General features: G+C 42.6%; 1 protein-coding gene across 1 annotated transcript in view; it reads right to left on the bottom strand.

The window, feature by feature from the left end:
* PPP2R2D (protein phosphatase 2 regulatory subunit Bdelta) overlaps window positions 1-10945 on the bottom strand; it is a 31486-nt gene extending 20541 nt beyond the window's left edge. Inside the window, exons 1-2 of the mRNA XM_069797265.1 lie at window positions 10782-10945; window positions 10253-10348 (exon numbers count right to left, since the gene is read on the bottom strand). Of these exons, the coding sequence (XP_069653366.1) occupies window positions 10253-10348; window positions 10782-10788 (103 nt within the window). The 5' untranslated portion in view covers window positions 10789-10945. The remainder of the gene's footprint in view (window positions 1-10252; window positions 10349-10781) is intronic.
* Between the last annotated feature and the right edge of the window lie 2451 nt (window positions 10946-13396).

The following is a 13396-nucleotide window of genomic DNA, read 5'->3' as shown; positions in this document are numbered from 1 at the left end:
AGCACTAAGCACTTCCATGCGTAGTAAACACCCTCCCAACACACTAGAAGGCTACAAATATCCATCTTTATAATAATGTAATGGCAACCATTCTCATTGACTCAGGATACTGTCCTGTAAGCCTTGATAGATGTTTCAAAATTCAGTGTAAGTGCTCTAAGCCTTTTAGCATCACTGCTGAATATTAACCTCCCTATATCACAAAACTCCTCTCATAATTCTGAGAAAGTTCTATAAACTCCAAAGCCTCCCGGGCTAGTTATTGAGGGGCAAAGGGGGACAGGATGACAGAGGCCACTATTTGTTAGGATTCTGAGATGACAGCAAGCTTATACCTGCAAACTAATTTAATCCCACAAAGGATTCATACTAGGTATTTCTAACTGTCACTGATATCAACATCTGGGCTCTTTGTTTAGGTAATGGAGAATGCAAAGAGATCCAGAACATCTAAACTAGATGCCTAAAATTAGCTACTATGAACTTTTCCTCTCTAAGCTGGCCGCACACATTGCTACTTCAGTTAAAATCCAAAAACTGAAAAAACATAATTACTTCATAGCTCACACAGTAGATTAATGACTTTACAGCTGTAGTCCATGCTTAGGATTAACACTAACTAGACACAAGCAGCATCAACTTCTCTCTTATTCTTCTAAACTTTTCAGAGACTTTTGTCAAAAGCCCACTCCTCAGATATTTAATGAACAAGGAAGTCAAACAGTTACTGGTTTTGAACATATCTAAAAAGGACGCTGCTCCAAATTCTAGGGTATCCTGGTTTCAGCTGGGATAGAGTTAATTTTCTTTCTAGGAGCTGGTATAGTCTTGTGTCTTGGGTTCAGTATGAGAAGAATGTTGATAACACCCTGATGTTTTCAGTTGTTGCTAAGTAATGTTTAGTCTAAAGTCAAGGATTTTTTTCAGCTTCTGATGCCCAGCCAGCGAGAAGGCTGGAGGGGCACAAGAAGTTGGGAGGGGACACAGCCAGGGCAGCTGACCCAAACTGGCCAAAGGGGTATCCCATACCATGTGATGTCATGGCCAGTATATAAACTGGGGGGAGTTGGTCTGGGGGGATTGCTGCTCGGGAACTAATTGGCCATCGGTCAGCGAGCGGTGAGCAATTGCATTGTGCATCACTTGTATATTCCAATCCTTTTATTAGCATTATTGTCATTTTATTATTGTTATTATTATCATTATTCGTTTCTTGCTTTCTGTTCTATTAAACTGTTCTTATCTCAATCCACAAGTTTTACCTTTTTCCTTCCGATTCTCTCCCCCATCCCACTGGGTGGGGGGAAGCGAGTGAGCAGCTGCCTGGTGCTTAGCTGCTGGCTGGGGTTAAACCAAGACATAGGGGATTTTAACTTAAAATTTTCCAAATACATAATGGGCACCACACTGCTTCACATTCAGTACACAGACTGACCAAAAAATGCATGTTAGCAAGCCTGTCTCCTGTCCCTCCCCTTGAAAAATATTTTTAATACACAGCACCTTTTTCCATGATCTGTCCTAGAGATCCAAAGAATGAACTCCTTTAGGGACTATGAAACTCTCTGAAGAGGCTCATGTTTTGAGAGGAAATGACTGGATCTGGACCAAAGCCAGATGCCTGGCATAAACTGTAAGGGAGATTGCCAGTGGAAACTAAACATAGAAAGAACATTTCTGTGCCTGTAAACAAGATCAAAGGTGACACACCTTTCCCTCCAACACACACTGTTAATCTACAGAGCATTTTATTCTACAGCTGGAGAAAGCTGTGGGAGACATTGTATGGTCTCCTACAGTTCACGGGAATGAAGCAGAGAGCGTAGAAGGGGGTAAAGTGCAGGTTATGTACTTTTAAATCAGCTTGGAAATCAGAAGTTGGGATCTCCCTGTGACGTTGTGCTGAACTGTTAAGACATGACATCAGAACAAACAGAACTCTTTTGCAGCAGACAGTGACAACATACCATTCTGAGGTACGACTGGTGAAAAACATGGTCAGTCAGGGCCCATACAGAGAATGGCAAGGAACCATCATTTCAGAGCAACTAAATTAAGATTCAAATAGAGTCAAATAAAAAAAAAATAAAAGGAGCAAGGAAAATTAGGGAAAGAAAAAAGATACAGAGACCCATTAGAGGGACAGGTTATCAAAGAGAATGAAGAAATTTAGAGGCTAACACCTGCTAAACAGTAAATAATAGAAAAAATGTTTTGAAAAACAAAATCATATTTGAGCTTAACAACTTACAGACACACAGGGCCTTAGAACTGCTTGCTACTTGATTTACAATAATTGCAAGACAACACTCCCCAAACATCACCAGTGGTACCTGTTTACATTAAAAGGCTTGTGGGGTGGGGAGAGGGGAAGCAGTTGGTGTAAAGTTTGACAGTTCTTCAATTTGGATCACAACAGTTAGCACAGCAGACGACAGCAGAGAGCCGCAGGCAGGCACTCTGCTTCAAACCAGACCCTACCCTTCTCCTCTACATGTTGGGGCAGGCAAGCACTGTCAGAATTTCAGTTACTGCAGTTTTCTGACTTCAGCACTGGTTTCCAGACTTCAGCCTCTCCCCTCTCCCTCATTTCTGTACCTTTCACTGATTTGCTTCTGGGTGAATGAGGATTCCCCATACCATAGCTGCCAGAACACTCGATGAAAAAGAATGGTATTACTCTGCAATGAGGATGGACTAAGATTGGTATTCCTGTTACTGCTCCTAAAATATTGTTTCTTAACAGTTGATAGAAATCAGATTTCTATCTCTGAATTGTACTGAAGGGTGAGCTGAACTTTAAAGTCATCAATAATCACTTGACAATATACATATACATATAAGTTACTCAAAATCACCTATTTTTCAGAATATGCCACTTTATATACTCAGATTTTAGATTTCCGCTTCCAGGATTTATTTGGAGAGTTAACACAGAAGTGAGATGTACAAAAATTCAGGAGAATAAACCAAAGGTGGTATAGTTTTGCTCAGAACAAATTTCTTCCAGCTTACTCTGCTAAGCACTCTGCCAACGTAAAGTATCCATCAGGCCTAACAATTTTTAATGCCCTAATACTCAAACAACTTACAAAATTGCTTGAACTGCCTTTAAGTACTCGGTAGAGTTTAACTCGGTCCAAAATAACTCCGCTTTTTGAACTAATTTAAAACACTGAACAGATTTAAGGTCAACCAAGGGCATGAAGAGGACACCTGAGCTGCTTCAACAGAAGCACAGTGGCTTGGCCAGCACAGCACAGCTCGAGAAGCAGCAGAAGCTGGTTGAAGTCAGCGCTGCCACTGACAGGCTGTGGCAAACTACAAGCAAGAGCATTTCTCTGGGAAAGACTGCCAGCTCCTGTGTGTCCCGGACCCCATCTGGACCTAAGCCACTTGGCTTCTCTGAGGAGAGAGCGCACAGGCCATTCTGTTCAGAGTGCTGTAACAAACTGGTAGAAAAGAAGCAACATAAGGTGTCAAACTGTTCCCAAGACCTGTTCCAAAGGCCAGGCTGCCCAGAAAACTCCCCCAAACCAAACACTTGTTCAGCTGATTTAACAGTCACCTAAGAGTTTGCATCTCATAAAAGACAATTCGTGCAATTCTCTTATTTATTTAAATTTGCACTTTCTTTTCAATGGAACAAGACTGTAATTTGATGCTGGAATCCTTTGAATTATATTTGAACCCCCCCCATCTTCATGGAGTTTAAAGTGCATGTAGTTGTCTGGATGTGTTAGTAAAAAGAAAGGGTAAAGCAGCAGCAAGAAAAGAGAGTAGTAAAGCTGAAGTTCAGTAAGACAGAAATAAACGTTACTTTCATGCTTGCCAAAGCTTGCCGTGCCTTTTCTTACAAGCAGTGAGAAATTATGGAGGCTATTTATAATATTCATGACACAATCCAGTATTCTGTGTGCAAATCTATTGCCTCAGTATTATTTTTTAACCTCTGGAATAGTAACTCCAATAAGCTTTCTCTTACTGGGAGTATATTTAATTAATTAATGTTATTCTGTTAGGTTTTTTCTAAATAGCCAATTGTCATGTTTGTCACTGTACTTTTATTAGGAGTTAGTAAAAGTCTTAATATGATGGATAAATAAGATTTTTCTTCCAGTTGCACCTTTCACACCTTCCTGTCCTTTAAAAAAAAAATAATAAAGTGTTATTTGTCATTTTTGATTAAGCATTTCCCCCAGATGTTTAAAATACTCAACAAATGGCACAGTAATGAGAGTGCACGTGGGAACCGTATCAAAGATTTCCTGGGTGAATAGGTAATACACCCTGCTGTCACCGCAGCCTACCACTCTGCAGAGAGACAAATGGCAGTGGCTCTCACTATTCACAGATTAACAATACAGATGTAAAGACTTACACTAATTTCTGTATTCCCACTACTCAAAATGTTTTATTATGCACTCCTACCTTACAACTCTGCAACTGATACTTTTGGTTACCCAAACTGTTTATCATTCATTCATAAGCTATGCATTCTTGCAGTTTCACATTTTAATCAAAACATCATCCAGCTACACCTAGCAATTTGTCTTCTCTTGTAGCCTAGTGGTTGCTTAGTCTTTTAAAGGATGTTGTTAACTGTTCTTTAAGATTCCACTTGCCATCTTTTGCTAGTATTGAGATTCCCCCCCCCCCCCCACCCCAATGACCATAAACCTCCGCCTCTGTAGTTTTCTGGCAAGATTGTCCAAACTTTCTTTTATGTATCCGAGTCAAGAATAAGACGCTAGATACAAAAGCTATGGGTGAACTTCAACAGCAAAATAAGGCATTTACGAACCACTTCTGAATGCCTTTAAGGTCTCCACCTAGGCTGTAAATTTCCTAGTTTCCTTTACAAAAAAAGATAGATATCATTTTCACAATTCTCAGAATGCTAAACATTTTTGTACTTACATTCATACTCCTCCTCCTGCCCCTGCAGTTCCATTAACCCATCACGTGCACACGCCAGAAAAAAAAAAATCAAATTTGATACCATGGTAAAGATTACAGATTTAAATTCACTGTAACTATGTTAGCTGGGAGGACAGATTCTCTTCTCCACAGAAAACCGAGAAGACATCACTTGACATGACCACTTTTATGAAGCCTGAAGATCACCTGGAACTTTTTTTTTTTTTAAAAGCATAGCTATTCACTTGTAAATCTGGACTTCCCCACTATGAGGAGTCATACTCTAACCATTATGAGAGAGAAACTTCCAAAAGTTCACCAACATTGCATTTCTCACACACATCACCTTGTCTTAATATATTGTCTCCAGAGCTACGTATATGTTAACATACAGTACGTGCAATTTACTTTCCAGTGGCATAACACACTGGTTTTTTTGCTGTCTGACAGAACTGGAATTCAGAATTCCATTAAATACTGCTGGCTGAGAACAACATTTTTAGGTAATAGTGTGGTGTGGAATAAAGGGTGAAGACAAATTCTTGGTCCATGGGTCACACCAAGACTCAAGATTAAAGTGGTCTACTTGAAGCATTAAGACTACTTTCTCCAACAGGAAACCAATATATAAAGTGTTCAGCTCAAAACTGTTTGCAAAAATATTATTTCTGCTCACATTTAAAAAACACCAAAACATTTCCCAAAGTCAGTATTATGTCATCATATGTATCATGCAGAATACCATATACAACACACACAAAGCAGGAAAGATCAAGGAAACTTTCAAAATCTTTGGTCCCTGCAAGAAATGGTGGCTCTTCAGAACAGTCAACAGGACAACAGTCCTTTGGGGAGCAGAGATGTGGTGAACTGTCAAAGGATCGACGCAGAACACACTACTACATATCACCATAAACCAGGGATAAGTGCATAATGTTTGATGGAAGGCAAAAGAACAGGCATCTAAAGTCCTGTTTATGGCAAAACACTGCTTTTCAAGAAAAAAAACAAACCAAAACACAACTTAAAAGCCCACCTTCTGCCCCATTCCAGTAGTGACATCTTCAGGGATAACCAATTATTTACAATGAAAGGAAACAATACATACGGCTTAATAATGGAGTCATTATTACTATATTTTCCAGTTCTTACAGAAAAAAAAGTAATCTTAAGGATAGCTACCAATTCTGTCATTTCTTCCATGCAATTTTAACCAGATGTCAAATAGCTGTACCTCTTTTGGAATATTTTTTTTAAAAGTCTGAAATCGTGCCAGAATTTGCTTTAAAAACAGTGAGAATAGGCCAGTTAAATTCCTGAACAACACATGAGAACATTTTTAAACCACTGATTTGTAAAGACGATGTAACCTTAACAGTGTTTTTAAACCACTCGTATCCAGACTTGAGAACAATTACAGGATTATAGTCCAATATATTTTTATTAGATCATGGTCATCTTCTCTACTTGTGTTCTGCATTCTGACAAACTTCCGAGGTGGACTTACTCCGCACTGTACCAGCCTTAAAAAGGAGATGTAAAGAATTTGTTGAATTGATGGTAACAAGGTATCTTTCAGTATATCAGTGCTGTCAATACCAATTACTATTTGCAGTATTTAAAAAACCCAGTACTTTTCTTTGATCTTTAAACGGAGATACAAAATTTCTTAACAAGTAGAAAATCCAAGACAAGTATTATGAAAATCAGTGACAACTTTTTTTGAAGAACAAAAGTTTTGCTCATGTGAAAACACCTTACAAAGGTTCATCCTCAAGTTAACTAATGGAAGCTTCCAAGAGCTCCTGCTATTACGAAAGGGCACCATGTCCAGCATTTATGTGCAAGACTACGCTTTACACTCGGCTGCTTCAAAAAAGGTTTCAAATCTAACACTTAAAAAAGGTTAAGACTTAAGCTGATGACGCTCCCAGAGGAAATCAGTACCTGTTTCATTTAGTGCAGTAACCATACCCTTAAAGCTGCTTATAGCTGGAACAGGAAGATAGATCTAACCAGTGCCAAATTAAAACAGCATTTACAGAAGGGAACAGTTCATCGCAATCCAAAAACCCAAAGAAATCCCAGTGTCAATAATGGTAAACCCATAATCTCCACAGCATACAGGTTCACATTCTGACAAGGATGAGATGTTCTTCCCAGTATTTCCAACTTGTCAGTAGTACAAGTCAGTTAGGAAGATTTATAGTGCCCACTTGCTCCATATAAAAATAGTATATTCTGTTAATTACATCCAGAAGTGGTCATGGATTATATGCAGAACATCTGGCCTAAGGGAATTTGGGCATATCTGTACACTATTTAATAAACTGTTTTATATTTTGCTTGCCAAAAAACCCCCCAAAAAGAACGTTTTTGAACATGCAGAACAAATTAAACGCTGAAATCACAAAACCGATTAGGTCTCAGGTAGCATTATAAAAAAAACAACCCAAACCTGTATTTAGAATGGTACTTTCTACCAAAAAAGCTAATCCAAGAATAACAAGTTTCACAGGCAATCAGTATGGCTTTTGTAGTCACATGGTTTTACACTAACAACAAAATTACAACACAATTTTAAATTACTTTCTTTTTTAAATTAAGCTTGTTTCCATCCTCAGTATCAATTCTTTCATTCAGTATCTGTTTTATCCTCCAAACCTCCTCCTTGAATCTAATTAAACTTTTCTGATTTATAAAACTGTGGATTCCTATAACTGGTATATTTTCCCAATCTCTTTGAAATGGCCAGATTGGAAATATAAACACTGCTCTTCTACTTATTTAAACAGAGCATTGTACAGATTTCAAACATTACTCACCGAAGAAAGTGAATACACAGAAAAGACAATATAGAAAATCACATTGTCTCCTCTTTAATGACCTAGTTAGAAAAAATCCTGGGAATGAAGATGGCAGTTACAAATCAAACTATAGCAATTTGTCATAGCCATGTTAATATTTTTATTAAAGCAAGACACGTGAAAAACAACTACTGAATATAAAATGTATTCTAGAATTGCAGTTAAAAAAGAAGTGACTTTGGTTAAGTTGCCTAACTATCAGGCTTCGAAATTTCAACTACTGAATGAACTGCCTGTAAGAACATTTAGCAAAAAAGCCTGCATTTAATATGTCTGACGGCTGCTTTATGTTGTCTTTTTCAGATTTCCTCTATAGAGCTTATTTTTCACAAAACAGAAAAGAGAAAAAAAATTTACAGAAGTAGCAAGTTTTCCTATCACAAAAATTTACATGAAATTCACAGTGGTTTTACATAATATTTGCAGTAAGGCTATTTCAAGGCAACAGTCACCCATCAAATAGGTTTAGATGTGCAGTTTTGTAAAAGATGTTTTAAAAAAGGTAAAGAGTAAGTATTTCCATAACTGGGGCCAAAAATCTAGCAATGTAATTGCACTCTTATTGCATACTGCTGAATCAAATCCAGGCAATTATTAGCAAATAAATTGCATATTTCCTTTATTTAATTCAAATTTCAAGGCAAGAACTAATGTGGGGGGGGACAGGGGAGCCCACAAACCAAAATAAAGACAATGAGTCACAAAAACTCTAAGTCGTTCTTGTATTCCAGTAGGAAAACAAAACTCTAGTACCAATTCTGCAAAACCAGGTGCTGAATGATTACTTATATTAATTGCCCTATGAAGAAAATTAAATTCCTCATATGTAGTAGCATCACGCACAATCTGAAGTCCTCACTTCAAGAAAAGTCACATTAATAAGGTACATCTGGGAAAATCCAGGGTAAAAGTGTTGAGCATTTTCATCACTATTTCCCCTTACCACTCCTAATTACTCAAAACAGAGAGCTCGCCCCTCTCTAACTAAAGAGCTCTTCCTCAGTGATGTGTCTTATCAAGCAATATAAGCTCCTCTTCCAACAGTCCTGTTATGCACTTAATTAACTGGGTTTAGGACATACTGATGTTTCAAAAACAAGAAGCCTTCCAGCTCTACACAAATTCATGCTGCTCAGTAATTGACTGGGAAGGCGCTCATAGAAGTGTATTTTTTGCAACATGAAGAACTAACTTTTAGTCACCTAGATGATAGATCCTAAGAAAAAAAGGACCATTTGGGAAACTCATGAAAGCTACTTAAATACATTTTCAAAAGAATTCTGGGAACTTCAGAACAATAGTACAAGTTACAAAATATATTTAGGGAAAACAAAAAAAAAAGAAAGAAAACAACTGAGTCTGAGGACTAGTTTCTCAAGTAGTTTTCAAGTCTATTCCTCCCAGAGCTATTATTTTAAATGGAATGCCAAACAAGCGGCATGAAAATGAAAACACTGTCAGCATAATTTCCCTGTAGTAGACAGTAAGAAAAAATATTTACTGCATCCAGTAAGAAAAAAACCCGAAACCCAAGACAACCACACACTGGCACTGCAAGTTGTTTCACTTAATACAGTAAATACAGCTATTTCAGTTAATGCAGTAAAAATCAAATAAACAGCACAGAATTATGTTTCACACACATACTTCACCCCCTCTTTTCTAAATAGTATTGGCAGCCTGAACAGTTTTAACACAGAAAATTTCTCAAAGTAGAGCAAAACTTCACATTGTTTCTACATACTACAGAAAAACACTTTCTCCAATTAAAACATTGCTTATTTGCTACTTATTCCAAAACATGCCATGCTTAGAAACTGTTTCAGAGAAAAGTGAAGGTATGCCCATTTTCCCTACTTACATAGCCCTACGTATAGCTTCCAAATGCTAACAAGTAGGCATAAAATCTCTTCACAGCTGCGGGAAGCCTTTAAACTCTACTTTTTAAATCAAACACAAATGACAGACCTGCACGCTCCCTCTGTTGCTCTCTTTGCGTCAGAGTGAAGCCTGACAAGCCTGACAGACTCCATTTGTGTTCCCCCCCCTCCGTGTTTTACCACTGTCATTACCTTTTCTCCCTAGCGATTAGAATTAAAGAACAGGAGGAAGGCACCGTGTCTTTTCTATTATGCTCTCCCGCAAAAAAAAAAAAAAAAAAAAAAAAAAAAAGCACATCGCACTGGAAGCACAGGCGCTTAGCTTAGTCATTGCAACACACACCCCGTCCTCCCAGCCTCGGGCACGGACCGGGGAGATGCTGCAGCTCGGCCGTTCCCAGCCTCGGCTCCTCCAGCGCGGGGTGACACAGATGTTGCGAGGAGAGGAGAAAAGGGTGGTGGTGCCGCTGGCTCCGGCGGAGCGGCAGCCCGCGGTCGGGAGGCACCGGCGGCTGCGGGAGCCTGGGGCACAGCAGAGGCTGCTCGACGGCGGGCCGCCGCGGCCCGGCCCTCCCCTCCCCTTACCTTCCGCCACGTCCTCGTCGATAGCCCCCTTCACCTGGGAGAAGCACCACTGGAAGTCGTTGCTGCCGCCGCCGCCGCCTCCACCTCCAGCCACCCCTGGAGAGGGGAAGAGAGAGGGCGGTGGGTGAGGGGAGCGGCTGCCCCGCGGAACCCCACGCCGACCCCCTCGGCCCCCGAGCCCGGCCCCGGCCCCGGCCCAGCCCCTTCCCCAGCGGGGCCCGCTCCGCCGCCGCCGCCCTGCCCGGCCCGGCCCGGCCCAGGCCACACCGCCTCGGCCCCACGCCGCGGCTCGGCCCGGCGCCCCGCGGGGCAGCCCCGCTCCCCGCGCTCCGTCCCCGTCGTCGTCGTCCCCCCCCCTTCCTCCTCCTCGCCCCGCCGGCAGGGCGCTGCCTCCCACCGCCCTGCATCCGTGCGGCGCGCTGCGGCCCGGCCTGCCGCGCCGGCTCCCGCGGCACCCTCCGGCTGGCGGGCGAGGCGGAGCCGGAGCCGTAGCCGGAGCCGTAGCGCAGGCGGCCCGGCGCGGCCTCACCTGCCATGTCGCACGGTGCCGGTAGGGCGGGGGCGGGCGGCCGCGGGGGGAGGCGCCGGGCGGGAGCGGGTCGCAGCAGCCGCCGCCGCACAGGAGCTGGCGCCGCGGGAGGTTTCGGGGTTTCAAAATGGCGCCCATTGCCGGTCGGCCTGATCCGGTGACGTCATCGCCCCGGCTCCCCACCAGGGAGGGGGCGAGCGCGGGCGGCGGGCTGGGCCGGGCCGGGCCGTGGCGGCCCCCGGGTCGGGGCAGGCCCTCCCGGCGGGCTCGGCGCTCGCAGAGGAGACGGAGGAGGAGGAGGAGGATGTCCTCGCCGCTGAGGCGCTTCCCGAGCGGCAGGCAGGCAGGCAGGCAGGGAGCGGGGGGGTCCAAACTCACCGTTACAAACGCACCTTTACGTTGAGGGGCGCGGCCGGCCGGGACCGCCATGGCGGCCTCGGCCGGGGACAGCTGTGGAGATCACCTTGTTGACATGCCTTCTACTTTATTTTCACTTTTTTTCCGTTCCCCCCCTCCACTCCCCCCGATGTTTAATTGTGACGGTTCCTACAAAGATGAGCGTGTTTGTTTGCTCTGTCAGCGAGTGCCAGACCCGGGGCCGGTTTAAGGATCATCACGTACGGCCTGGCCCAGGCTGAGGAGAGGCGAGGGGAGCCGGCCTGCCCCCCCCCCCCGGGGGGCTCATGGAGGGTCAGGGCTTGTTTGGGGACCAGAATCGTGCGAGGGACGGTCCTGTTGAGACAGGCAGCCCGTGGGGTCTGTCCCCTGCCAGGGGTTTTGAAGCCCAGGTGCGTGACGGAGCTGTGACGGTGTCAGGAAATGCAGCTGGTGTCTCCCAAATGGAGTGTAATTGGGCGCACCTGGTGCCTGAGAGCATTTAAGCCCCGGTGCTCAGGTAGTATCCCTTCCCGGCATCTCCGTCTGGAGTGCTGTGAGGATGCAGGCTCCTGTCTTGTAAGCTCTGAGTATTACTGGTGCTCTGTTTAGTTTTGGCCTCTTACGCTGATTGTTTTTTTCCTAAACCAGCGTAGATACTGAATGAAAGCTGTGAAGTTGTAATTTTTGCCCCTAAATCCCAAAGAGCAGAAAGAAATCAAAATTAATTTTGTGCTTCCCCAAAATTCCCGTGTCAATATACTTTTGATCTATAAGCCCCTTGGAAGGTGGCATAACGTAAACTTTAAAGCCCTTATGGTTCTAGGGCAGTGCTAAGTACTTAGAAAGGTAACAGGTCCATGTTGTTGTGTCTTAAATGTTAGGTACGTTTCCTAAATCAGATTGGTTGTAGGAAATAAAAGCAAAGTCATTGATGAACTTTGGTTAGTTGCGATCTTGAATACAAATGACAAAAGAAGTATATCCTCTTCCTTATGGAGGAAGTCTCGTTAGTGATAAGTAATGCTAAATAAAGTACTCTGCAGTGAGTCTTCCTCTGTTATTGAACTGAAGTTCACCTGTAGATGCCTCGGGATCTTTCTGCAGAAGGACTTAAGTCTGACACTTGCCTAAGTCCAGTAAGGTTCCTCGGAGATGATTTCTGCTCTGGCCTTACAGCCTCTTTCTGATACCTTAGACACAGAAATGCGTTTGACTTAAGTTTTCTTTATTTAATTGCTTGGTATGATGTTTGTGTCCATTTATGAATTCATTACTTGATTTGTGTTGTTTATTCCTTATGCTGTGTATTATGTATTTAAGAATTTAAATGAAATTATTTTCAGCTTAGTCTTTTGGATGTGTCCCCTTTGTAGGTTTAGGAAAGTAATCATTTAAGGCAAGAGGCTATTAGTTGTGTCTTATTTGTTATCTAGTCTCTGCTCTTCAGAGAGAACTTATGGAGCAAGTTCTGTGCTTAGCAAAACTCTTGCTTGTCTGTTGAAAGTTGTCCATCGTGCCTTGAAATCTTATTTTGGCTTGAAGTAAACACTGGCTTTGTTCCGTTACTGAACTGAGAGGGGAGGTTTCATGTCACACTGTTGGCCTGAGTCTACTTAAATCTTGATGACAGCTACTAGTCATGAATCAGGTCTATTCTTCTAGGAATTTTTTAACAAGAAACATCACTTTAAAAGTTAAAGAAAAAAATCAGCAGAAACTCAGTATTTCTTCCCAGCTTTTTTGCATGTGTCGTGTTGCCATGATGGTGAGCTGTATGTGTAATGGTAAAATTTTAAAAATAAATAAAACTGTTGGAGATCTCCTGTGTCTATGTTTTGGATGTCTTCAGCCATCTTGGGGGTGACTGTGGGGAAGGTGAAGGACAGCAGCTGCTCAGTAGTTTACAGCTGAAGTCAATCGATGCAAGCTGCAGCAAGGGAAATTCAGATTAGATGTAAGGAAGGGGCTTTTCACAGGAAGGCTGTATGACACTGGAACCAGGGGCCCAGAGGTGGAAGAAGTCCCGTCCTTGGGGAAGGTCTTGACTCAGCTGGCCAAGGCAGCTTGATCTATCTTTTAAAAGTGACCCTGCTTTAAGCAGGGGTTTGGGCCAGATGACCTCCTCCAAAATGGTTGGAGTCTACAATATACATTCAGTCATAATTCTTACCTTAGTATTTTTGCATGTGTGTGTGGTGGTGGGTTTTTTTTCCACTTCTTTTGTGCACTAATGTGTG

The sequence above is a fragment of the Haliaeetus albicilla genome, chromosome 11, assembly GCF_947461875.1.
Source record: "Haliaeetus albicilla chromosome 11, bHalAlb1.1, whole genome shotgun sequence".
NCBI lineage: Eukaryota > Metazoa > Chordata > Aves > Accipitriformes > Accipitridae > Haliaeetus > Haliaeetus albicilla.
This window is presented reverse-complemented; position numbering and strand designations above follow the sequence as displayed.